General features: G+C 41.8%; 3 protein-coding genes across 5 annotated transcripts in view; all 3 read left to right on the top strand.

Annotated features, from left to right (window-relative positions):
• Positions 1-5,779, top strand: part of ppl (periplakin) — a gene marked incomplete at its 5' end in the record, with an annotated part of 16,169 nt that extends 10,390 nt beyond the window's left edge. Inside the window, 9 exons of the mRNA XM_080856833.1 lie at positions 65-222; positions 761-939; positions 1,144-1,282; positions 1,539-1,732; positions 2,063-2,213; positions 2,317-2,400; positions 2,549-2,665; positions 2,808-2,900; positions 3,040-5,779. Coding sequence (XP_080712959.1) covers positions 65-222; positions 761-939; positions 1,144-1,282; positions 1,539-1,732; positions 2,063-2,213; positions 2,317-2,400; positions 2,549-2,665; positions 2,808-2,900; positions 3,040-5,706 — 3,782 coding nt within the window. The 3' untranslated portion in view covers positions 5,707-5,779. The remainder of the gene's footprint in view (positions 1-64; positions 223-760; positions 940-1,143; positions 1,283-1,538; positions 1,733-2,062; positions 2,214-2,316; positions 2,401-2,548; positions 2,666-2,807; positions 2,901-3,039) is intronic.
• A 1,337-nt stretch (positions 5,780-7,116) lies between these two features.
• Positions 7,117-20,011, top strand: glyr1 (glyoxylate reductase 1 homolog (Arabidopsis); the record flags this gene model as incomplete). Of its 3 annotated transcripts, none has more annotated exons than XM_080856844.1 (16): positions 7,117-7,154; positions 7,841-7,877; positions 8,055-8,134; positions 8,237-8,375; positions 8,683-8,778; positions 9,249-9,332; positions 9,842-9,895; positions 11,241-11,291; positions 11,483-11,556; positions 12,007-12,106; positions 12,545-12,655; positions 13,326-13,427; positions 13,690-13,852; positions 17,067-17,246; positions 17,678-17,802; positions 18,246-20,011. In XM_080856844.1, 16 exons carry the CDS (start codon positions 7,117-7,119, stop codon positions 18,318-18,320), a joined length of 1,509 nt encoding a protein of 502 aa, XP_080712970.1. In that variant the 3' UTR covers positions 18,321-20,011. The 3 variants fall into 3 exon arrangements, with proteins under 3 accessions (XP_080712970.1, XP_080712969.1, XP_080712971.1); XM_080856843.1 differs by having other exon boundaries at positions 17,064-17,246; XM_080856845.1 differs by lacking the exon at positions 9,842-9,895 and having other exon boundaries at positions 17,064-17,246.
• A 362-nt stretch (positions 20,012-20,373) lies between these two features.
• Positions 20,374-26,063, top strand: rogdi (rogdi atypical leucine zipper). Its single transcript, XM_080856849.1, has 11 exons — positions 20,374-20,525; positions 21,228-21,299; positions 21,669-21,751; positions 22,093-22,147; positions 22,264-22,344; positions 22,558-22,653; positions 23,293-23,391; positions 23,502-23,615; positions 23,843-23,892; positions 24,089-24,215; positions 24,906-26,063. Exons 1-11 carry the CDS (start codon positions 20,490-20,492, stop codon positions 24,945-24,947), a joined length of 855 nt encoding a protein of 284 aa, XP_080712975.1. The 5' UTR covers positions 20,374-20,489; the 3' UTR covers positions 24,948-26,063.
• Positions 26,064-26,080: the final 17 nt, after the last annotated feature.

Below are 26,080 nucleotides of genomic sequence, written 5' to 3'. Positions count from 1 at the left end.
ACAGAGTTTGGCAAGTAACACACCAACAACAACTGACCCGTCCATCATTGACATGTGTTTACAGATAAGGAAGAGCAGCAGTGTCGTCAGCTGATGGCCGGACTGGACAAGGTGATCAGTGATCTGGACAAGCAGGAGAAGGCCATCAACACTAAAGTGCGCCCTCCGCTGGAGCAAACCCGGCCACTGCAGGACAGCGCAGACAGGCTGCAGGAGATGAAGGTGTGTTAGGGGGTGTGTGTGTGGGGGGGGGGGGGGTCATTTATATTCACACACGCCGCTGGGTGTATTTTTAGAACGTGGCTTTGTAGGAAAGTAAGTTTACACCTACCAGGAAATTGTTTTGGCATATTGGTGCTGACAATACACATAGAAACATAATAAATAATACACATACGAAAAACAATATATAAAATAAAATATATAAAAAAGTAAAAAGAAAATATTAAGAGATAATAAACTATGAAAAGATATTTACAGAATATTAACTCATTAATATGCTAGCTCCACCAGCCACAGAAGATGTTACCCAGGGGGCCAGCAAGATCAGATCTGGCCAAAATGCCACTATTATGCCGCCTACAAGATGAAACACATGCAGAAATAGGCATAGCAGGATGAAAATAACCTTCTGTTTTACGAAAAGATCCCCCCCCCCCCCCTCGCCATTTATACCTGTCTCCTCAGTCACTTCATCCTGGCACCAGGCCTGTTTATATTTGCAGTTGTGTTGACTTACAACTTCATTTTTCTTTTCCAGGACATCGCAGTCGCTGTCAGGAAAATCGAGCCTGAGAAGGTCTCCAAGACCAAAGAGGCAGAGACATTACTAAAATCCAACCCAAAGTGTGCCAGCGCCCCTCTGCTTTTCTCAAAGGTGGATGAGGCCGACAAGAAATACAACAAAGTGGACCTGCAACTCAGGCTTGCTGAGGAGAAGTAAGTGCAACTTGCCTGACAGATGCAATGTTCATTAAAAAACACACAACATAAAATAAACATAAAATACAACAACCTTTGATTTACATAAATGTACCTTTCCCTTTACTTTTGTATTCATATAAATAGAGAGTCTTTTTTTGTATTTAATACAATAATATGGTTCTACATTTGGGTTAAATGAATTGTAATTGTCTGCTTCAGACTTGAGAATTCCAACCGGCTGGAGAACTCCCTTCAGAAAGGGAAGACCGTTCTCTCGACCTATGAAAACAAACTGGCCAGAGAGGAGGTGGCACCTGCGGATATCAGCACCCTGGAGAAGACGCAGCGTGAGCTGGCTGTAAGATTCCAAGAGATCATGTTCTTTCTGGCAAAATCCTAAACAGCTTTTGTTATAATGGCCATGAATGTAAGGCAGATATGAGAGGTATGAAGTGTGGTAGGATAATGGATAAAGGATAAAAAAGTCACAATATTAAAAAACAAAGAAACCATTAAGAGAAACCATTAAATGAACACTCCTCATATTGTTTGTGTGGTCTGTGAAATGTTACCAGGTTTATCACAATAGTGTCTCGTATATCGAATCTCCACAGGACATGGCAGCAGAACTAAAAGCAAAGAGAGGGGTTGTCACGGAAACCGAGCAAAACCTCAGGGCTGCCAAAAGCAGCTGTGACAACATGGCCGCCAAGGTGCAGGAGCACTGCCCCGACATCGAGAGGCAGGAACTGGAGGCCCAGAAGCTCAGCAAGCGCTTTGACAACCTAGGCAGACAGATTGACTCTAGGTTAGTTTGGTGTACAAATTTGATTGCACGAGACATAGTTACAAGTGCATCTGTAGAGAGAGAAAAGCTACACTCTAGAGGTGCTGTTTTATGGTATGAGTGTAATGACATTTTGAGACCAAGCATAAGAACACTGTCACGTGAAAATGGCTGAATGGCTAAGTTTATGGTAATTTCAGATTAACCATGTTCTGTTTGAATTCTGCATTCTGTTTCTGTTTCATGATAAGTACATTTTAATGTAAAAACGAGTATCAGATATTTAGTTATGACATTGACATGGTTATTATGATATCTGGTTTTCATAACCTTGTGTCTATTTGCTTTCAGGTCACAGAGCCTGCAGAGAGCCAAGATGGCCCATAACAACTATCGCAATGATTATGACAGCCTCAATAGCTGGCTGTCAAGGGTGCCAAACTATGAGCCTCGTGACACAGATGATTTGTCACAAATAGATGCCAAGTTGAAAAACCAAAGAGTGAGTGGTCATAACCTATATACCCAGTAACTTAACCATCATAGTATTATCAGCCAGGGACATTTACAAAGATTAGGAATATTAAAAATGTTTCTTTTCACAGAACCTGCTTTCAGACATAGCGAGGAAGGAGTCTGACCTGAACAATGTCTCCAAAAATGCACAGCTGTATCAGCAATCAGTGAAGGTAGGACATCCCTGACAACTAAATATTACATGTGAAAATGCATTTCTCTAGTTGTACATCTATTTAAATGCATGGCGTGTTCTAGAATGTGTTCTAATGTGTGATCCTGTGCTTTTTCTTCTCTCTCTCTCTCTGTCCCTGTTTGTAGGACTATGAAAATGAAACAGAGAAGTTCAAATCCATTCTTGATCTTGAGGATGGTCTGGTTCCTCAGACGTACAAGAAAAGCAGATTGGAGTCTCCTGCACAAAGAGTGAAAGCAGAGGTAATTAGCCAAAATCCCTGAGCCATTGCCCTCTTTACAACATGTAATGCTATTTCCGTTTTCTGGAAATTACATGCTGTCATGTGAGACATTTAAACAGAATGCAATTTTATGCTTTTCCCTTTTCATGTCCGGTTCACAGGAAGCTGCAATTGAATCCAAATTCACTGAAGTGAATGCCATCAACAAGCAGAAGTTGCAGAATCTCGAGTTTACACAGAGTCTCCTGAATCAGGTAACATTTTACCATTTCACTGAGCCCTTTTCTCTACATTTGATTAAGCTGGGATGTTGTAGTTACATTTATTACCATTAGGCGTCTTTGAGAACGATAAGCGCTACATAAATGTAATGTATTATTATTATTATTACAGCAACCAGAGGTTCCAATCATGATGCAAAATGTCCAGTCTGTGAATGCTGCAGCACCAGGAGAACAACCCTGGAGAATCAAGAAGCAGCTGGACGAGGAATCTCAGAGACGCGAGCACCTTGAGAAGGAGATTCAGACCATCCAGAGTGACATCTATGTGCTTGAGGGCCAGAAGCCACAGGACACGGTTGTGAAGAAGGAACTCATTAAGAAGTTGCCAGACCCACAGCTGGACGAAGAGATCCACAAGGTCCAGCAGAAGCTGTCAGACGAGCGAAGGACCACCCGAGTACTGGAGAACGAGCTGGACACCCTTCGTCTGAAACTGCGTGGCATTGAGACGGAGGTGAAGGAGGGCGCGCAGCAGTACACCGTCAAAGAGGTGCTCCGCATCGAGAGGGACCGCGGGCAAGAAGAGGAGGTGAGGAAGCTGAAGGAGGAACTTGAGGAGCTGAGGAGGCAGAAGAACATCAAAGACAATGACATCATTCAGATCAAGAGGCAAGTCACCGTCCTCACAGAGGAGAAGAACAAGGAGCAAGAAATCATCACAGAGGAGGAGGTGGTGAAGGTGCACAATGACCCTAAGCTTGAGAGTGAATACAGGGGACTTCTAGACAGGAAGCAGAAGGAATTTGATGGAAGAACGCAACTGGAGGATGAGCTCAGGTTCTTACAGGAGAAGCTGAAGAGGCTTGAGAAGGAGAAGTCCATGGCTGAAGAGAAGATCTCCATCAAAGAAGTCCTGAAAGTTGAAAAGGACATGGCCTTGGAGAGGGAAGTGGAGAATCTCAGACGACAGTATGAAGATGAGAAGGCTAAACGCAGGTCATCTGTCAGGGAGAAAACTGACCTTCAGAGGACAATCTCAAGCCTTGAGGAGGAGAAGTCAAAGGTCATCATCCAAGAGAAGACGAGGGAAATTGTCCGGCCTGATCCCAAGGCAGAGAACGAGGTTTCCACCCTCCGTATGGACCTGGTGGAACACCAAAGGAGGGGCAAAGATGCTGAGCTCCAGTTGAAAACTATGCAGGATGAGCTCAACATGCTAAGGAATAGGGGGCCTCAGATTGAGGTCAAAGAACTCATCAAGGAAGTCATCAAATACAAGACTGATCCTGAAACTGAGAGAGAGCTGGAAAAACTGCGCAATGAAATAGTGGATAAATCCCACGAGACAGAAAGGTCTGATGTGGAAATCCTCAGACTGAAGAATGAGATTCAGAGATGGAAAGATACCAAACCCCAGGTGCAGACCAAAGAAGTGGTCAAAGAGGTCCTTCAGTACCGTGAAGATCCTAAAACCAAGGAAGAGATTGAGAGCCTGAAGAGAAAACTCTCAGAGGAACAAAAGAAACGTCTGGACCTGGAACGAGAGAGGTCAGACAATGAAGAAAAGATCCGTCTAAAGAAGACAGATCTTTCTCAAGTGAGAGAAAAAATTGTCCAACAGGAAGTCGTTAAGATGGAGGAGGACCAACTCTTGAAGTCAGAGTGTGACACCTTCGTCAAGAACATCAGCATTGAACAGAAACAGAAGGAGGGTCTGAAAGAGGAGCATGCAAGACTACAGCGGCAGAAGGCAGACCTGGACCTTCAGCTTGAAGAAATTGAACGTGAACGAAGAGCTCGACGAGATGCGGAGCTGGAGATACAGCGCTTGAGAATTCGTCTCAACGAACTAGAGGTCAGGGACAAAGAGAACCGTGAAAAGGTGACCGTGAAACAGAAGGTGGTACTTCAGCAAGATCCCCAGCAAGAAAAGGAACACTCCATTCTCCGGCTCCAGGTTGAAGAGGAGAGACACAAACGAGTGTTGCTGGAGAAAGAGCTCAACCACTTGTTGGAACAACAGACGACGCTCGAGAAGATTGAAGTAAAGGAAAGGGTGGTGCGTTCTGAAAAGGTCCAGGTGGAGAAAGATCCCGAGGCAGAACTGGAAATCGAGAGACTCAAGGCAAGTCTTGAGGAAGAGAATAAACGCAAACGTGAGCTTGATCAGGAGATCTTGAACATCAACTCCAGGTTGTCAGAAATGGAGTTCACGAACACAAAGTCGACCAAAGACCTCGATCACGTCCGAGACGAAAGCAGCCGACTGCAGCAGGAGAACCAGCGACTCCAAAATGAGATCAGGAAGCTTCAGTCAGAGATCCAGATCACCTCAAAGGAGACCAAACACATAACGGAGTCTGTGCCCATCGAGAACGGCAAAAACCTTGAGCTACGTGTCACGTCTCTTCAGAAAGAGCTCTCAGACCTCAGACGCATAACAAAAGAGAAAGATGAGGAAGTTGAGAAACTCCAGAAGAGCTTGTCCTCAGTGAGAGTGAAGAGAGAGCAGAGGGAGAGTCATTTGAGACGCTCCATCGTCGTCATCGATCCAGACACGGGCAAAGAGATGAAGCCAGAGGAGGCTTACAAACTGGGACTGATTGACTGGAAAATGTTTGTCAACCTGCAGAGCCAGGAGTGCGACTGGGAGGAAATCACTGTCAAGGGTCCAAGCGGAGAGTCTTCAGTGCTACATGACAGGAAGTCTGGCAAGAAGTTCTCAATTGAAGATGCTATTAAGGCGGGGCACATTACAAATCGTCAGTTACAACAGTACCTAAACAAAGAGATAAGCATCCAGGAGTTTGGTGTCATGGTGTCAGGCAAAAAATAAAGGAAACGCACAAAGAAATATTCACCTGCCTTTAAACATATCCAAATACTATTTTCTTGAGTATGAATATCATTTCTCTGCAGTTTCTTGTTTCCAGTATAACATTTAAAAATGTGGTTATCGGTTGTCACCCGATTTCTTTCTCACAACACAAAACTGTGTTTATTTATAAATTAATATTCAGCTTTCGCACAGCTTGGTTGTGCTTTGTTGTATGAGGGTTGTATAATGGACGTTTGTTCTGAGCTGTTCTGAATGTTTGCAAACAAGGTATACTTTTGAAACTTGGTGCAGGATACTGTATTGGTGTTATATCTTACAATATCTTTTAAGTCTCTCCTTACACTGTACTTTTGATGCTGTTCTAAATAAAAATAAAACTATCTGAAAATGGTCTGGTGTCATGTTCAGCAACTTTAGATTTATCAGGATATTTTAACTGTTTTGCATTTCAGCATTTGAGTTCGGTGTTACCACTCACAGGAACCTTGTAGAAAACATTACTTAGATATATGATAATAATAATAATAATTCATTTTATTTTTAACGCACTTTTCATGCTTGTCTTCAAACTAGTATGAGGACTGAACGTAGACTGATGTGCATAATTAGGAAGAGAGATTGCTGTGGGTGAAACAAACTAAAACTAAAAACAATGGAATCACAGGATGTGATGATGCTAAGAATTAGTATAGTAATTTGGAGTCTAGTGTAATATTATATGTAGTCAAATACATGTAGTATTTGTAATAACAATTATAAACACATTCATAATAGTTGTACCTTGAATGAGTTTTCAGCATTACGTATAATGCACTATCACAGTTTATCTACCCTTAGCCTATACTTAAATTCAGCAGATGCTCAAATAACTTAACTCAAAATGCTGAAATACAACTGATGTAGCTTACTGGTGTGGTGTTAAAACCCATGCCCTTGGTCTTGTAGGATAATCTTTGCTCTGTTGTAATTTCATAATACAAAATAATTTCTGTGCCAGTTAAATCCATTCTGGCTTATGCCTGTGGATTCTCATGCAGTGACTGGATAACGTGACAGGGCATTAGGGAAATGTATGCCAGTATTTACAGTAGACATGCAATTTAGAATATGCTATTACAGTGACAAGACGAAAGGGAGAAGATCAGTTTTTGTTGTTGTTTTTTACATTTTAGGCCTGGCATTGTCACATCCACTAAAGCATGTTCTCTATATTGAAACCATATTAGTCACTCTGTAACAACCTTACATTATATTAGGCAACACAGCAGACTTGCTCCACTACCATGACTACGTAGGCCTCGAGTGCTGCGTCGTTCTTTCTGTCCGCTTGGGGTCACAACTCATGTGATCTTTAAGTGGGTGTGTTCTTACCCTGGATTCAGTGCGACGTTTTCATTACATTTCAAGATGGCGACGGTGCATCTGAGAATCGGGGATTTGGTGTGGTAAGATATGTCTTTTCAAAGTGATAGAATGAGAAATACCAGATGTATTTCAAATTGTGTGTAGTATACTATCTTTGGATAATATCATTGTACATTCTGGATCGAAATAGTCATGTTAGGAGTATAGAAAGGCTAACATATTACTTCACGAGTCAACCCAAACAAATACAGTCAACGCTTCCAGATAGGCATAACGTTAGCCGAATTGGTAGCTAACTGGCTTCCTTGCTATGTTGATAGCTGTGAACCAGCCAACTAGCTGGCTGTCGTTGTTTACTATAACTTATTTTAGGATTTGGTAATGGCCACGAACCTGCCGCACCCTGTGTGGGTAAAGTGACTTGTTCATCTCTCTTTCTCGTACAAGCAAGCACATAACGTTAGCAAACGGAAAGACCAACTTCACACAAATAGACGAAACTGTTAGCGATTTCCTATGTTAACCTGATCTCAAAATGCAGATGGAAACGGAAGCTAGCCTAGCTAGGCAACTACATGTAGAGAAACTATTCACCAAGTAGCTTGAAAAAGTACAGGCTATTGCACACTAGGTTAGTACAGTGAAGGTTGGCACTATCACGATCGTGTATTGACATCAAGGCATTTTGAGGATATGCTACGAATTTTGTTTGTTGCATAGTCACAGCAGTGTCGCATCACACTCCTCTCCTTGTGATTTCTTGCAGGGGGAAGCTGGGACGCTATCCGCCTTGGCCTGGAAAGGCAAGTTTCAGCTATCGAGCCATTTGCCCATTGTTTGCCCGGGGTTCATCTGTTGGCCTTATTGTCAGGCCCCCGTGTTTTGGATGTTGTCTTAACTAGACTTTTGCTTTACGTCTTCTAAAAGTTCTCAGAACTCTTCCAGCCTTTTACATGATTAATCTTTGTTTAATTATGCAGGTTGTTAGTCCACCAAAGGACTTGAAAAAGCCAAGGGGCAAAAAATGCTTCTTTGTGAAGTTTTTTGGAACTGAAGACCAGTAAGTGAATTTATCAAGTACAACCTTTGTTTCATGAATGTCTGTGCTGTGTCTTAATTCCGCCCATCTTATAATGCCCTCTCTGTCTCCCTCACTGCGTAGTGCCTGGATAAAGGTTGAACAGCTGAAGCCCTACCACCCCCACAAAGAGGAGATGATCAAGATAAACAAGGGCAAACGCTTCCAACAGGCGGTAGATGCCGTAGAGGAGTTTCTAAAGAAGGGCAAAGGGAAAGAGCAGGTACCTAGTCCTCTCTGGCACGTTCACAATACAGCCTTAAGCTCCAGCGCTGTTTTCACTTAAGCCTTGTCTTACTGAGAATGAGATATAAAAAGGCTGTAATGATGGCAGTTGTAAAGATGCCATTTGGCCTGAAAATGGCCATCACTGGCCACTCCACATGCTTCTGTTGTCAGTTGAGCACTGGTCTGGGGAGGGGGGGGGGCTAAGCGTGCATCCTCCTCTAGCATGTTGTACTCCACAGAAGCATAGGGGCTCATTATTGCTGGTTGTGCAGGGTTCACAATGTAACTCGGATAACAAAAAGTCCACAGACTCGAAAGGCCGAAAAGCTCCTGCCAAGCCCATGAAAATCATCGGAGAGGACGACGAAGATCCTTTCAAGGCGGGCTCGTCTGACAAAGTGAGTATTTGGAAACCATGGGCATCGTTTACGGTGTCGTACAGACAACAGGGTGGGTGATTGTTGCATGAGTGTTGGTGGGGGGTGGGGTAGGTGGGGATGTGTGCATGTATTTAAATAGCAATGGCAGGTTGGTCTGAGCTGTACTTCACAGGCCATTTGTTCAGCACCTGCTGTTGTTTGTTGTGCATTCCCGTGTGTCTCTCAATCTCCGTCTGATTGTCTAGGATTCCTTTTACCCATAACTGTGACACTGTCCCTGTTTTTACTGGTGTGTGGCTTTTCCCCCCAATTTTTTTTTTACGTTTGCATTTACATTATGACCTCACACACTGTTTGCCAGTGTCCATTTGAATTGAAGTAGATTGTGTGTGTATTGTAATATTTTTTTTTTTAATGGAGATGCCTTAAAATCAATCCGCAGAGGCACCAGGTAAACTCAGGTATGTCTCGTCTCTTTCCCCCCAAAGGAGTTAACCGACTCTGACCCAGAGCCTTCCTCCGCCCAGCGGCTGGTCGCGGGAACAGTCTCAGGATTCAAGTGGGAGAGCAGTGTAGGTGACATACTCACCACCGCTTGCTTTGCCTGCACCTATCACTGTCTTGTCACATAGAGGGGCAGGTCTCTGCACCGTGTGCTGCTGCTGTGGTCTTTTCCTCCCCCCCCCCCCACCCTCCCTCCCTCCCTGTGTAAGCATTACTGGCTTAATGCTGTAATGAACACACACAGCTTGTATGATGAGTGCACTCTTCTGTAATTATGCATAGGTGGTAGATAACCTTTCCCCTTCAGGGAAGATGCTTTACTTCATTATCTCTCATGTGCTCTTAGTTTCATCTGTGGCCATTTTTTTAATTTATTTTAGCCTGGAATTTCAGAAGTTTGTCTTTTAAATTTCCTCTCCCGCTCCTAAGAAATTCTGTAGCGCACCCCTCTTCTCCTTTGCTTGTGTGCCCCCTCTCTGCCTCCACACAGCCCTCACAGACTCACACATGCAATCCTCTATTAGGTCAGCGAGTTTCTCTGGAGGATAGTTTCCAATTTAACTCTTTTCCATTGTAGCCAGTAAAGGATGACCCACATTTCCACCACTTTCTGCTCAGCCAGTCTGAGAAGGTAAGCGGGAATGGCTTTGCTGGGCTGCAGAATGCTTCTCTTTTTAAAACACACTTTTTATTTGTTTACATGTTTGTAAGAGCTTTCCTCAACTTCCGACATTGAGGTTTCTCTTTGACGTTTGCACGGAATGCTCTCTCCTTCCTCCTTTCCTAACCTGTACCCCTTCCTTGCAGTTTCCTCATGGTGTTGCTTATTTGATTATTTGACTAGTCCACCCCAACCTGTGTGTTGTGGCACTCCAAACAAGTCCCCTGTTTAAACACCTGCAAAGGATTTCAAACTTTGCGTCTAGAAACAGCCGAAAGGTTCTGTTATGCGTGTACACTTGCTTACTGTTGTTGGGACTTCAAAATGTTTCCTTGCCTACACATGCATGTTGTGGATTGGAGTGGTGTTATGTGTTTTTAAATCACTAGCAGGAATTCCCTTCACTTCCCTTTGGCACCCAAACCACCCATTCCTGTCCTCCTGTTTGGAATGATACTGTAGTAGAGCATTCGGATGGATTGCTGTGATGCTATCAAAGGAACATTCCAACATGGTCACATATGCTCCTGTGTCACTTTCCTCTGGCCTCTGCAGCTCGCTCTGCTGTCTCTATACCCCCTCCTCTGTCTGTTGTCAGCTTCGGTTTGCCACTCTAGAGTAAAGTCAGCCAACAAGGCGTGCCTGTCTGCGTGAAGAACCGCGTTACTCAGTGTTACTCCTACACAGCATAAGGTCCACCATTTTGTCTTTTTCCTTTTCCTGTGGTCTCCCCGTGGTCTTGGCCTCTGTTTGTTGTAACTGTAGCACAAAGCATATGGTTAGACTGATAACTGGTTTACAGTTCCAAACCGCCAGTCTTCCTCGGGCTCGCTCTCGGTCCCTCAGGCGTCTTTATCAGATCAGTCCATTCAGCCCAAGTGACTGTGAGGACCGGTGGGGCCAGATAACCGTCTAGGCAAATGTCTCTCAGTCCTGCTCATGGGACACACCAGCATGGTATTTTTCTATGCAGTCTCCCTCTGATTAGCTAAGTCCGCTGTGTGCATCAGCCTTGAAAAAAAAGACATTCGGGTGTCTCTCTCTGGTCTCACAAAACCGTCCCTCAACGCCTCAGATAAGGTTTAGAAATAGTGATGTTGACCCCAGACGTCACACATACACGCACAATGCATTCAGAGTTTGTTTGACTACACTGAAGCTGTCAAAACATGGAGGTCCTGGGTAGCACTTTCCCTGGTGTTTAAAAGTCTGTGTGTGTGGGTGAGTGCGCGTGTTTTATCTGTGGCCGTTTTAAGTCCCTGTTTCAAAGCCAAATCCATAACAAATGTTTTGTTTTTTTTCTGTCTCCCTGCAGCCTGCTTCTTCAATGGAGCCCATCAGCAAGCGTCTTAAAATCGTCGAGGAGGTAAGCCTGCCTAGAGCTCCAGCAACCGGCCCAATTCCTGGCAGAACTCTTGTGGTACAACGATCCATTCTGTTCTAGAATGTAGAATGCGGTGCCAAATGGTGGTCTAGTTTCCTCGTGGGCATGTTCCGGTTCTGACCTCATTCTGCAGTCTCTCTGCCCCTGCTGAGCCGCTGTTCCTTGTCTTGCAGGATACAGGGTCCACATCTATTCAGGCAGCAGACAGCACCGCTCTCAACGGCAGCATCACACCCACAGATAAAAGGTAACTAAAACGGGCCCAGGGACCGGAGGGGCTGTGGGACTAACAGCAGCAGCAGCAGTTGTAGTTTGCGCTGTGCCTGTAGGTCTTCGTCATTTGATAGTGTGTTCAGCCTGGTTTTTTTTTTCTCATTAGTGTAGACTGTTGGGTTTTGTGTATTTTTGTACATTAAATCAAAGACTTTGGGTTCAAATGTTTGGATGGAGAAGTGACTTTAGGTTCAGTACAAACAAGTTCTGCTGCTCCTGCAGGAATGAGCAAACACATTCAAGTCCAGCATAAACAAAAACAGCCGGTTGCTTTTTCTCCACTGTGAGGGTGCCCACCTATGAGGGCAAATTATGTAAATAGTTACATTACCATTTTCTAACTCTCTCTCTTGTTTCAATAGGAGACTTGCAAATCCTTGCATTTGATATGTTTTTGACACCACGTCCCCCTTCTCTTCAACAGAATAGGTTTCCTTGGGCTTGGACTTATGGGCAGCGGTGTAGTTTCAAATCTCTTAAAGATGGGGCATGTTGTCACCGTGTGGAACCGCACAGCTGAGAAGGTAAAGTGATTGAACAGAGAACCCAGTGGTGTGGTGATGTTTGTGAAATGTGTGTATGCCATGTAAACTTCTCATGCATAAGGACGATAGTCAGAAACAGCTGGTTTCTATCACCTTGGTCTTTATGGTGCAGTGAATTTTACAAGTCAATTTAAACAGTGTTTAAGTAATTTTATATTGTGAATGTTCTGACCGGTCCTCTGGCAACACAAAGTGTAGTTTCCACCCACGTTCTGGCCTGTTTTAAACATTAATCTGGTACTCAAAACGCAGGGAATGCTAATTCATATCTTGGTCATATTTTGTGTCATACGATACTTTTTTGGGCAGTATGCCCTTTTGGCAGATTTTTCTCTCCAGCGGATTGATTGACCCCAGTGAATTTGACTTACACCTTTCCTCCGTGTGTGTGTGTGTGTGTGTGTGGTGTTTGTACAGTGTGACCTGTTCGTCCAGGAAGGGGCTCGGTTAGGGCGGACGCCAGCAGAGGTTGTGTCCATGTGTGACATCACGTTCTCCTGTGTGTCAGACCCAAAGGCTGCCAGAGACGTAAGTCCCGATTTATACAGCACCACTTTTGAGGCCACATCATATATTCATACTCATATACTCATACTGAATTGAAACTCTTCAATACCAGGCAGTGGTACGACCTCATTGCAACATTTAGGTTAAACTTTCTGTCATTTTTTGCTGTCCTATCAGATTTGCTTACCGGAAACAGCTGCTAGCAGGAGTTTATGACAGGGCAGCAATGTCCGACACAATCATAGGAAGGGATAGAATATCAGCATAGGCAAATTATTAAGGACTCTTATCAGTACTTTGTATCGGCAAGTACACAACTCAAACTTAGTTTGAAAAGAGTGGTATCGGTGCATCCCATAGGTCTCATCCTTCTCATGTACTTGTATCCCCTCTGTTAATGTCTTGATGCATCCTATCCTGTGTCACTGATGTAATTTATATCATCTGTGTTTCTCTCTCTCTCTCTCTCTCTCTCTCTCTCTTTCTCTCTCCCCCCATCTGTCTGTCACAATCTCTCTCTCTCTCCTCTCTCTCTCTCTCTCTCTCTCTCTCTCTCTCTCTCTCTCTCTCTCTCTCTCTCTCTCTCTCTCTCTCTCTCTCTCTCTCTCTCTCTCTCTCTCCGTCTGTGTCTCTCTCTCTCTCTCTCTCTCTCCCCGTCTGTCTGACACACTCTCTCTCTCTCCCCCCCCAGCTGGTACTGGGGCCCAGTGGGGTGTTGCAGGGGATCAGGCCGGGGAAGTGCTATGTGGAGATGTCCACCATAGACCACGAGACCGTCACAGAGCTCTCACAGGTAACGATGGACTAGTGTTGGAGGTGTGGAGTTTGTGAGTTACATTTGAGGTGGACTCCTGCTACTCAATCTGTATGGCAAACCTTGTTTTTTAATGAGGTCCTACATTGAGAAATTAATGGGGAATTAATTAATGAATGAAGTGGGGCAGGGGGTTCTTGATACAGAGAAGTTCAAATGAAGAACTGTTATCCCAAAGATTTGTCACTCATGTTTTTGAGTTTTTCTTTTTGTGCGTTTTTTTTTGTTTTTCTTTGCCCAGGTCATCACATCCAGAGGCGGGCGTTTCCTGGAGGCCCCAGTATCGGGAAGCCAGCAGGTGTCAAACGAGGGCATGCTTGTGATCATTGCGGCTGGAGATCGCTCCGTCTACGAAGACTGCAGCAGCTGCTTCCAAGCCATGGGCAAGACCTCGTTCTTCTTAGGTACAAGCCCGTACAGCAGGGTCACTCCAAACCCGGGTTATTGTAGTAAACAAAAAAACTGAGACTAAGGCCGAATCTCGATTCTTCCCCTTGCCCCTTTTGCTTTGTCTTTGTCTTGTCTTAACCCTAGCACTTGTAAGTGTAAGGGCCAAGGGCTGAAAACTTTCCCCTATGAAATGAGACGCCACTCGGTTTCGGGTACGTCATGCGTGACTGTATGAGCTATGAAACTAGCGATTTAAAAAAAGTCTAATGAAGAACATGGTTGCAAATATATATGTATACAACTGTGTAGAGCACGAAACAAGACTGTCGTCATTTTTAAATTAATTATAAGCCAAAAATACTTACATGTAGTGTATGTAGCATCTAGCTGGCAGGCTACCATATAAGCCAATGGAGTGGTGGTATACGCGCTAATTGTATCCTAAAACTACTGTTTGAAAGCTTCAGTTAAGACCTACAATACTATGCATCGTTCGTGTAGTACATTTCAGATCAAACCGAGTCATTATAAACATATAAAAAGTTGTGTAGGTAGCTTTATTCATGTAAAATATTCCTCGCTTCAAGCAGCAATGTTTTTTTGAAAATTCCCGAACTGGTTTCGCTATGTGCTCTGGGATAGCCCTTGGAGGTGAGTGAGCTCTCAAATCATCTTAAAAATAAGGGGTACATAGCACTCAATCTTATCCCTTAATCTTGATCAAATTGGGTATTGAGACACCACTAGCTCTCACATGAACGCGCAATTTCAAGGGTAAGGGGAAGTATTGAGATTGGGCCTAAGGCTAGTCAATTCCTCACTAACAATAACTTCTACTAAGCTGAAATCAAAAACCAAAATAAAAACTAATGATATCTCTGCTCCAAACTATAATAACTCCGCTCCAAACCCTTGTGACCAAACGCTTTCTGGAAAAATGGGGATCACGTTGGATTGAGGACTGGATTTGATGCAGTAGAGCGGTAGTGCTGTTCATGGTGAGACTAGAGCGTTTGTAGTGTGTTAACCTTGTGTAGTATAGCGCTGTGGCATGGTCTGAATGCCATGTCCTCATTTGATGTAGGCCTTGGTCGTTATCAGTCTGGCTGTCAGCAGAATGTGTACAGAGCTCAGCGGAGCATAAGGCAGGGATTACGGAGAGAGACCTCAGGATAGATGCTCAGCAGAAACACTGGTGCTGTGAATCTGAAGGCTGAAGGCCTGGAATTGATTCACAATGCAGTTACTACTACTACTACCAGCACATAAGACTGGTATGATCAACCAGTGATTTTATTTGTTTCCCTCCCTGTAAGATCCACCATCCTGTGTGTGGTAGCTTCTGGGCATCCTTGTTGTTTTTGTTGTTGTTGTTGTTGTTGATGACATAAGGGGCATTCCATACCAGTTCAGATAGGACCTCCAAGTTAATTTCACAGATTTCTTAAAAAAAACAATCATCGTGTAAATAGCTGTTGCTGAATGTTTCACAGTAAACAAATTAACAAAAATATATTTCACCATTAAGCAACTTGATAGTCTGTTCCCAACTCCAAGCCAAACTTGAAAGATCAACTTTTCCATTAGTGATGGCTGTCTTGTGACCGTTGACTGCTCCCTTCTTTTTTAGAGCAGAGCGCCATGATCTCACTATGACATCAAACTGCTTTACTGCCCTGGGTATGTTGCAATCCATTTTGCAATAGTCCACCCAAACCTGTTTCAAGTGGGATTAGCCCAGGCTTTCTTTGTTTTCTAATGCTACTACTAGGAAAATAAAATGGTCCTTTTTCTGGAAAATATACAGTCAAAATATCCCCTAACCCTAACCCTTCTAAACGTAATAGTATAGTCTACTACACAAAATCAAAATTTGGTTGCACAAAAGTGAAAATAGTGGAAATGAAAGGTTCTTCGTTTGGGTTAAAGAATATAATTTAAATTTTGTTTTGTTTTTTGACCACTGTAAAACATTCAAGAAACCGTTAATTACATGAATACATGTTGCAATCGTTTCTGGATGTTCAATACAAATATCAAGCTAATCCAGTGAAAAACAAAACTGTCTGTGATGGTTATAATACATGTGCAAACAAACTATAAATCATGTGCAAAATGTCAAACCTTACTCAGGTATTTGGAGTAAAGCTATAGGATTTTGCAAGGTGCCATGAATTCAATAAAAGTTTTTACTTTTTTTTTTCCTCAAGAAAATCCATGAATTCTGGTGAATTGGCATGGGATGACTCATAATCTGCTACAGCATTACACCAAATGTACTGTTGATTTGATAACCCAGGAGTGTCCCCGCTATGCAAGCATCCATGTTCGTCTGAGGAGAGACCAGCTCGTAGGATCTTTGAAGTTTTGTGTCATCCAGATGGATGTGTTCTCACACAGTAGTCATGTTCTTTTACCAATATGACGCCAGAACTAATATCATCTAAATTTGGCTTTTGGCTGAGACCTATTGAAGCACATATTTGTTTAGGAGGGTGCGTATATTTGTGCACAACCCTGACCATGCACCAACATTCGGATGACGAAAAGCAAACTGACCATGAAAAGCATTGCCAATTGATTTACAGTTTAGAAACTTTAGGTTCAAACATTTTTTTAAACTCCACATTAATTAACTGTAATTAAATCCCCTTCGGCTGATAAATGATTTCACTGATGCAGTCTTTTTATTCCCCTCTGTGTGGCCTCAAGGAGAAAAATGCTGCTGTGTCTAGAATGACATTCAAACGTATCAGTTACCAGAATGTCAAGGGCTTGTATAGTGTTGCAGCATCCTCCCCCATGAGACCTCTCTGTACTTAAAGGTTACCTGTGAAATGTTTTAAAATAATGACAAGTTGTAAGTGTATGTGTATTGTAAGTGAGCAAGGTTGTCTTTTGAAGTGCCAAGGGCAGCTAGATGTGTTGGTTGTTAACGGGTTGGAAGTTTTGATGGCTAGCTTGATTCAAGGGACAGGATGCTTGTACAATCTCTCACCTTCTCATGGCCTGTAATTCTGGACATTTCTTCAGGACTAAACAGTTATAGAAGGCCGCTGATCGTACACTAAATCTATTTTTTTTTTTTTTAGTTTTGTTGAATGTAATTAAGTGTTTTTTTTTGTTTGTTCGTTTTTTGTATAAAATAATACTTTGAAATGTAACCTAATTCCTGTCTTCTTTCAATCTCCCCTTTCTCCCCATATGGTTCCCCGCTGTTGAAAGTAGGTGAGGTGGGCAACGCAGCGAGGATGATGCTTATTCTCAACATGGTCCAGGGAAGCTTCATGGCCACCATTGCTGAGGGGCTGACCTTAGCCCAAGCCACCGGCCAATCACAACAGACCTTCCTGGACATACTGTGCCAGGGACAGATGGCCAGCTCCTTTGTGGACCAGAAATGCCAAAGTATGTTCCCGCCCCGGCGGAGTGAAATGTGTTTGTGAGATCAGGCTCCTCAGAGAGCAAAGAGCGTTTTTCCCCTCAATGCTACTGACAAGATATCAGATAGATAGATAGATAGATAAACTTTTATTAATTCCGTGAGGGAAATTCAATTGCCAAGCAGCAGGGTAGTGGAAATAACATTCAAGTATATATACATAAACATAAATAAAAAAATAAATTAATACACATTTGAAAAATAAATAAAATAAATACAGATAATTAAATAAGGCCACTCTAGGAATTCCTAAACCACATTTGGGCAATCATAGTACAAAGCTAGAGGGGTACTTGTGTCTGGTTTTAGGTTAAATAGAGCAGAACATTTTTCTGATTAAAATGTTGTGCGTGTTGTATCATTTTGCATAGTACAACACATCTCTTGTCCTTTTCAGATATCCTACAAGGCAACTTCAAGCCTGATTATTACCTGAAACACATTCAGAAAGATCTCCGGCTAGCCATCTCAATGGGGGACTCGGTCAATCACCCAACCCCCATGGCAGCTACTGCAAATGAGGTAAAATGTTCCGTCATTGACTTGAAGTTTCTCCCAGTGTAGCTGTATTGCAGTCATCTGCAGATGCATTTCAGCCAAATTAGATGAAGGAAAATTATTTGTAAAATTGATGCAAACCACTTTCAATATTTATGGGCCATTCTGTCAAGTAACAAGCATAGATTATGTAGGGGTATCAGGTGAAAACCATAGATATGCGGTAAATTGTCGTTGTTTGTTTTTGGGTTAAACAGTGGAATCTGTTTTCCTTATGTTTCGTATTTCCGTAGGATGACCTTAAATCCCATACCAAGCCATCACCTGACCCTATTTTATATTCTATGCCTTAACTATGCATTGCACATACGCTGTGATGGTGGACTGTAATTAACGTGTTAATGTATGCCTATTCAAAAGAGAAAACCTCCACAAGGTTTTGACCACATTTGACCGTTTCTTGGCAGGTCTACAAAAGAGCAAAGGCGTTGGACCAGTCGGACAACGACATGTCTGCCGTCTACAGGGCCTACATCCACTAGACCTGAAGACCGGCTCGCAACTTTGGACCACATTTTATTTCTTTTTATTTTTTATCTCCTGTATCTCTTCACATTCTGGTCAATTTTGCTTTTTTTTTTTTTGGAAAGAGTCTTTTCCATTTGGTTATGAATTTGCCAGGCACCAGTGATTTTAATTTCTTCCCATGTGGCAATGGGAGCTCTAGCAGGTTACTGTGAACGTTGCACTGACTTTGATATTGCTACCCCGGAAGCTCAGTGTGTGTGTGGGGGGGGGGGGGATTCTTTTAATTTCATCCTCATGTGATTGGGGGAGAAAGTGTTGTTGATTACGTTTTTTTTTTTTAGTTTGTTTTAATTTTCGGGGCTGTAACACAACACACTGCATCTATCTGAAACTGTTTTTTTTTTAATTTTATTTATCATTCGTAGCATCACATTTTTAAACATCTCTATTTAATTCCAAGTATATTATTTGCAACGAATGTTCAGAATTCTGTGGATTATCAAGTAGTAGTGGTGGTGTCTGGGGAAAAAAAGCACCAAGAAAATGCCCCTGTATTGCCTTAATATCAGCCCCAAGAATAATAGATATATTTATTTATTTTATTGCTGAGGATTCCAGTCCTTTATTTGGTGTGTTTTGCCCATTCATTCTTTTGCATCACTGTCTTGAAGAAACAAAAAGGGGTCATGGCTGATGAAGGAAGAGAGATTCCAATGCCTTAACAATAACAAAACAATGTTCTGTCAATAGCTTGTGTGTCTGTGAAGCAAAACAAAAATATTTAACTTAACTAAGTTGACCTGTAAGTGACATTGCGGCGAAGTGAAGCCAGTGTAAAGGTCTTAGAGGCGAAGGAACTGTGGACATTGGGAGCGTACAACAGTGGTGCATGTACCCATTTCCTACAGAATTTATTTGGTTAACGCCATAGTCTAATGTAAGCATGCAAGTGTTTTGTTTTTACAAATGTTAGGCTGATAAATTAATTATATTCCTCAGTCACAGGTAAGGTTTGTTTCCCTTTTTAATGACTGGGTCAAACATGCATAGCTGAATGCATACTTTTGCCTTAACTGTTTCTTTATTGGCATTTTAATTCTTTTGTCTTTTGGGGGTGGGGAGATATCTAGCGATGGAAACGGTCGCAGCATTTAAATGAAACTATCATGAAACTTGGATATAATATTGTCAGGGCAAGTACTGTGATCCTTTATGTTTTATCTGACTCCATGCCTTTAGCATATTAAATGTTTGATTTTAATGCAAGCTTCATTTTTATGTCTCGGATCACAATCATTTTGGAAATGATTTGCCTGTTAAAAGACCATAATCAAAGGATCCCAGTTTTGCCAAAAATGGTGAAAGATGTGTTTGGTTGAGAGTGTGAGTTTTTTTTTTGTTTCAAGGTGAGCAGCAAATAAGTCAATGTACATAGCCCCATCGACTCTGATTAATTATTTAACATGTGAGGGTATTCAGATTTTCATTTGGACTCTACTGAGTTTATTAATCAACTGCTATCTTATATTGTAGTTTGTTTTCTTGTGTTAGAGGTCAAAATCCTGTAAATGGTTAATTAAGACGTGCTTACAGACTTGCTTTTGACATGTAAAAAAAAAAAAAAGACAAATCAATACTTCACCATTTTGTGTAACAGATAACGCTGTTCTAATCTGATATTTATGATTTGATGTAAATGTGGAAATGTTCTCTTTTTTTCTGTGCAGTTCAATGAATCCTCTTCTGATTAAAGAAACTGAGTGATAAACTGTTGATTAGTCGTGGTTGAGTCCCATGCCTGAGTCCCATATATTATAAAAATATGTTAGTTATAAGGGAACAAAAAGAAAAACAATAAGTAGAAATTTGTAGGTAATTTGAATTTACAGATCTCAATTTTTTTGACTTTTCATACTCATCACCTGGAATACACAATGGAAACATGATTTATGAAAGATGTTTCTGCAAATTAACTCTGATATTTTTGAGACGTGGACAGGAACGGAGGGGTGGGGTCTCATAGCGGAAGTGAGTAATCGAAGGGGCGGAGGGAATGATAATTGTAAATGTGTGACAGGGCTCTGCAATTAATGTAAACCGTTAGATGACCCTTAGTACAACACAGAAGTGGTTCACTCGGTAATGATAGGGAAACCATTACTCGTTACATTTTAGCTTTCAAGATGACAGCTGCGAGTCAAGCAGAGAGGACTGTGTTGGTAAGGAATCAGTTAGCCTGCTAGCTAAATATCTAAGGTTAGCCGAGTTGTCAGGATAGCTGTCTAGCGAGCTATGCTACCTAGCTTCTACCTTCTGTTGTTGTGATTTAGGTAGCCACTGTTTATGACTGTCAGCGAAGGATAACACCTGCTAACTAATTCAAGACCAGTTGACGAATAAGTGGCTATACGATTGCATTATTTATATTTGAATCTATGTTTTGCGGTATTGTTTGATGACTACAACCACTTCTCAATAGTAGATTGACGTATAGTGGTGTTACATTGTGGATGACTATGCTACATCTAATCCATCAAACGTAATACCCTACCACTACGAACGGTACCCTGCAGAAGTCTTTGCTGCCAGGCTAAATCACAACTATTTGTTTTGCATGAGGCATATCAGTGGTTGTCATACTGCAAATCAAACACACACGCAGATAATCTAGTTGGTCAAGTTGTAGGCAGCGTTATCTGGTTGTGCTTGAAGTCATTATGAATGCATTAAACATCATCATACTAAAGGTTTCCTTTTAACATAGTGGTTTATCTCATCTGGGATCTAGCCTTATAAGCTCCTAATAAAGGGCCACTATTCTGGATCAATTGTATCTTTGGCATTGAATCTTGTACTGTTGAATATCTCCAAAGCACATGACCAGAGGGATGTTGAAGGGATTTTGCAATCTTCTTTTTCAGGAAGATGAATTCAACTGGCTGCTGAAAGAGGAAGTCCATTCTGTGTTGAAACAACTGCTGGACATTTTAAAGGTCTATTGCTGGGTTGCGTTGTCTTAGAACTCATAGGTCATGAATTTGTACATCAGTTCCGACATGTTGCTTAATGCTTGTAATGTAAGGGAGGTTCTGAGCAAAGAGTCTGCACAGGACTGGGAATACTATGTAGGCTAAACTTTTCATAAATCTTTTTTTTTATCATTCCAGATAGATGTCAATCAAACATTGAGAACGTATTCAGTATTCAGGAATTTGTTATCACCTGGAATACACAATAAAAGAAACATGATTTATGGAAATGGAGATGTTTCTGCAAAGGAACTTCTGCAATATTTTTGAGACGTGGACAGGAACGGAGGTCTGGGAATACCATGTAGGCTAAAGTGTGTGTTGTGTCAACAGGAAGCCTCCAGGCGTTTCTCAATGCCAACACCAGGATTGGAGAGTCAACTCAAACAAGAGAACTTCATTCTCGGCAGCTCAACGTAAGTGTCATAGTTGCATATTTAAGAAATGGGCACACATTTCATTCACATACCAAACCTTCAATTAATGCATAATAGAAATGTAATTGTATCGGTATAACTCATTTTACTTCTACAATAGAAATGTATTTTCTATAATACCCTATTATTGTTACCATCTGAATATATAACAGCATTGCATAGTTAACATATAGCTTAATTTATATTGGTACGGTACTGTGAACATCTGAATAAATCATAGCTTGTTCATCGCTAACATCACAGGAATGGTTCAGTGTAAAATGTACACACTGTACTTGCTTAAATACTGATAATTGGGTTATTTTGGAAATGTTTTTCAGAATGGACCAAGTGAAAGGTGTGCTGACTTTACAGGGCGAGGCATTAACACAGGCAGTAAGTGCTTCTCTCCATGTTGGTTAGTTTTGCGGGATAGAGATTTGGAGGAGAGATGTGGTCGTATGTGTTTGCCTTAACAAAGAAGTTTTTGTTTTGTTTTGTTTTGTTTGCAGGACATTAATATAAAAGTTGCCAAAAGTAGTCAAGTCATGCACTTTGCATTCCGTGATGACAAACAGTGGAAACTGCAGCAGGTATGTCGTTTCTCTGGCATTTCTCTCTGCATTTTCATCTATTCAGAGACTGCGGTGACGTGTGACTTTATCAGTTACTGTGGTGATTAATTCAAGCCCTTTACCTAAATGTCACTGTACTCAAGCTGAATTGGCATTCTTTGATTTGTGGGTTGTTCTTCCTCCTGTAATTGTGTTTGTGACTGAACAGTTTCACTCTCCATCTCTGTCCAGATCCAGGACGCCAGGAACCACGTGAACCAGGCTCTTCAGCTGCTCAACAGCCGAGACGAGAGCTACCACTTCAAAACTGGGGCAGAAGTGAACAAGGTCTGTCAGCACTGATGAAGTCAATGCTTAGAGGAAAGCATAAGTCGTGTCGAAAGACATTGTGTCTTAAAATGAGACTGCCAGTTTGTTTTGTTTTGTCATTTTGTAGTTTGTTCTTTTTTTCTAAAATCATCTTTCCAAGCCTCTGTCAGCGAAACAAGGCCTTGACTAATGTGAAGTTTCATGTCACATTGATCACATCCTGGCCCTCGCTAACCTCTGAAAGACATCATCCATCATGACGACTGCAGTGCCCCAAATACAGAGAACTGGGCACTGAGGCCTGATTATGACCTTGATGATTGGCCAGGGGGTTCTGTGTCCATGCTTATGGCAATTCATTGGAAAAGATCAGAGAAACCGGTCTGCCTCCTGTTTATGTCACGGTGCACTTGTGATAATTTTATATAATATATATTATGTTTTATAATAATATATCATATTTTTTATGATAAACATGCTTATGGCAATTCATTGGAAAAGATGAGAAAACGGCATTGCGCCAGAGTTTTGGAAACTTGTCTGCCTCCTGTTTATGTCACGGTGCACTGGTGATAGTCTCAGGGAAGGACTGGAGCCTTCATGAGTGCAACTCTTAACAGATGGTTCTGGGATTTGCTTTGTTTCGTTCCACTGCAGCTCATGGATGCGGTGATGTTGCAACTCACCAGGGCCCGCAACCGTCTCACCACCCCGGCGACCATGACCCTCCCCGAGCTGGCCTCCAGCGGCCTGATGGTAAGCCTCAAGGCCTTTCAACAAGCACTGAGGTCTAACTGATGTAAGATGAGGGTGCCACCGTTCATGTTCTCTTCCTTTTTTTTTTCTCCTTCGCAACATCCTGTCAGAAAATGTTCACCCCTCCCATGCCTGGAGACGTGATGGTGAACTTCTACATCAACCTCAGTAAGCTGTGCTTGATCGTGTACCAGCTCCACGTGCTGCAGCCAAACACCACTAAGGTAGTGCAGCCTGTCCCACCTGGATGAATGATGCTTGAAGGGTGAAAGGTGTGTGTGTGTGTGTGTGTGTGTGTGTGTGTGTGTGTGTGTGTGTGTGTGTGTGTGTGTGTGAATGGCATGAATGTGGCATGTGCGTCTTTGAGAACTGTGAAAAGCGCTATATAAATGTGATGTATTATTATTATCATTTATTATGTGCCGTGATCCCCACACATTTCTCATTACAGAACTTTAAGCCAGCTGGGAGTTCTGTCTTGCACAACCCAGGAGCCATGTTGTAAGTATCCATTTGTATATCCATGTATGTGTATAGATATTTACAACAACACAAATCCATCTTTCCATTGTGGCTTATATGATATGATATGTATTATGTACAAGACTTCAAGGTGCTTGTAACTTTTTACAATTTATTTTACAAGTGGTGGCCTTTCTAGTTGAATGGTTTGCTGATTAACCTTTGGGTTTGGCAGTGAGATCAACAACAGTAAGTTTGAGGTCAGTCACGTTCACAAGGTGGAGTGCGTCGTGCCATGGCTCAATGACACGCTGGTCTTCTTCACCATCTCGCTGCAGCTTTGTCAGCAGCTGAAGGATAAGGTGAGTGTGTGTATGTAAGTGTGTGTGTGTGTGTGTTGTGTGTTGTGTGTTGTTTGTTTGCTTGCACAAGTCCAAGTATCTTTTCCCTTAATAAACATTTGACTTGTCTTTAGTGCAGAAAAAAGGCCTTTATTCTAGAAAAAGTGTTAGGAATTCACAATTATTTCCTCTTGCGGTGGGGCTGCTTGGTGTGGTGTAAAGAAAAGTAATGTTTCACCTTGTAATGCAGTCTGCTCTTGGCAAAACCTCACAGGCACTAAAGGTGATGGTAATCTATATCCGCTAGGTTTATGCTTTTATATTAATCAAGCACAAATAATTTGATTAGCAAACCAGTTATGAATCCTTAAAGATGAAGGTGATTTACAAATCCTTACTGTGACTTTAGAAAGGGAATCCTAAGACCTTGGTTCATTAGTAATGTACGGGAAGGTGTATTGTGCTAAAACATGTTTACATGCAAGATATTTCGCATATTTTATGCTAGAATTTTGTGTTTTTATGAGCAAGTTTATGAACATGTTGCTTGTGAGAGAGAGCGAGAGGGAGAGAGAGAGCTACTCACCCAAGATGAATAACTAACCTTGTAGACGTTAAAGTATGCTAACACTGGCCATAGAAGTATCCATAGTCAATGATTAACCTTGTTCTTGTTCTTGGTCTTGGCTTATTGTCTCTTGGTACGTGCAGATATCTGTGTTCTCCAGCTTCTGGAACTACAAGCCATTCTAAACCGAGGCCTCTTCGAACCACAAGCCTCCAAAGAATTGAAATCACTACAAAGTCCTCGTAAATGTGCATTGTAAATCTCCCATGATGTTAACGAGTGGAACCAGAGGAGTAAAGGCAGTTCTGTGGTTGTTTGTCCATGTGGTATTTAAATAGGATCAATAAGCTATTTTGATGAAGGAGCATGCAAAGCTCATTGTCTACGGTGCAATTAGGATAGAAGTATATATCTATACATGTATAAAGAGGCATATATGAGTAACCTGAGGTTCCTCTATTGGTCCAGTGTAATCATTTAGGCGTTTTGTGTTGTGTGTCTTTAGCAGTTATTTCTATTTCTGTCTTTGTGCTGATCTACTTTTCATTGTTTATTTTGGACCACATGTTGTTCCAGTTGTTGTTACCTTACTGAAGGAGATATCATTGCTAGTCGTGATGATGCGTTATGTGCACACGATGCGTCACAGCAGCTGTGAAGTTACAATTTCCTCATGGTGACACTCGTTTGGTTCTTAAGAAACGTGAAATAACAAGATTTTATTATTTGTCCCGTTTCAGCTGGGAAGCCTCTGCTGAGTCATGTGAGTTTTCCTGTGTTGAACAAGAGTCTTGTGTTGATGAATAGTGAAATAACAAGCCAATCGTTTCATTCCAAGAGTCTTTATGTTCATGAAGACTAAAACGAGAAGCCAATCGTCTCATTCCATTAGGTTTAGCATTCCAGACAATCTGTAATACCGCTATGAAAGGGTTTCAAAGTGGAAGGGTTCAAATTCCCTCACACTTCAGAAAGTAGTTTGATGTTTTGCACTTAATTGTTTAGTTTCTTGCCATTGTTTTTTCAGTGATGTCATTCCAAAGACAGTGTTTTCTATGTTTTTACACTAACATCGAAGGGATAAGGATTCACTAAAATCATTCCATGAGAATAGAAGGAGGTATGAGTTGCATTAATCAAAATGGCTTCAGGTGGCTAAACTATGGTGAGGGCTGCACTTAAAACTTTAGTTTGTTTTCCACTTGATACTTTTATTCATGTGTACTTGGATTTTTTTTTCTGAAAACAAAACTTTATCTGCTTTATTTATTTATTTATGTATCCTCCAGTATTGAATTATTTTTTGCACTTTTTGCCT

This window comes from Sprattus sprattus (genome assembly GCF_963457725.1).
Source record: "Sprattus sprattus genome assembly, chromosome: 18".
Taxonomy (NCBI): domain Eukaryota; kingdom Metazoa; phylum Chordata; class Actinopteri; order Clupeiformes; family Clupeidae; genus Sprattus; species Sprattus sprattus.
This window is presented reverse-complemented; position numbering and strand designations above follow the sequence as displayed.

Bases quoted from the DNA above. Each gene is read 5' to 3' on its own strand.
- rogdi (XM_080856849.1), top strand. From the start codon at position 20,490: ATGACAGCTGCGAGTCAAGCAGAGAGGACTGTGTTG. The intron at 23,392-23,501 runs GTAAGCCTCAAG...ACATCCTGTCAG, and splicing joins TGGCCTCCAGCGGCCTGATG to AAAATGTTCACCCCTCCCAT. The intron at 23,893-24,088 runs GTAAGTATCCAT...TGGGTTTGGCAG, and splicing joins CACAACCCAGGAGCCATGTT to TGAGATCAACAACAGTAAGT.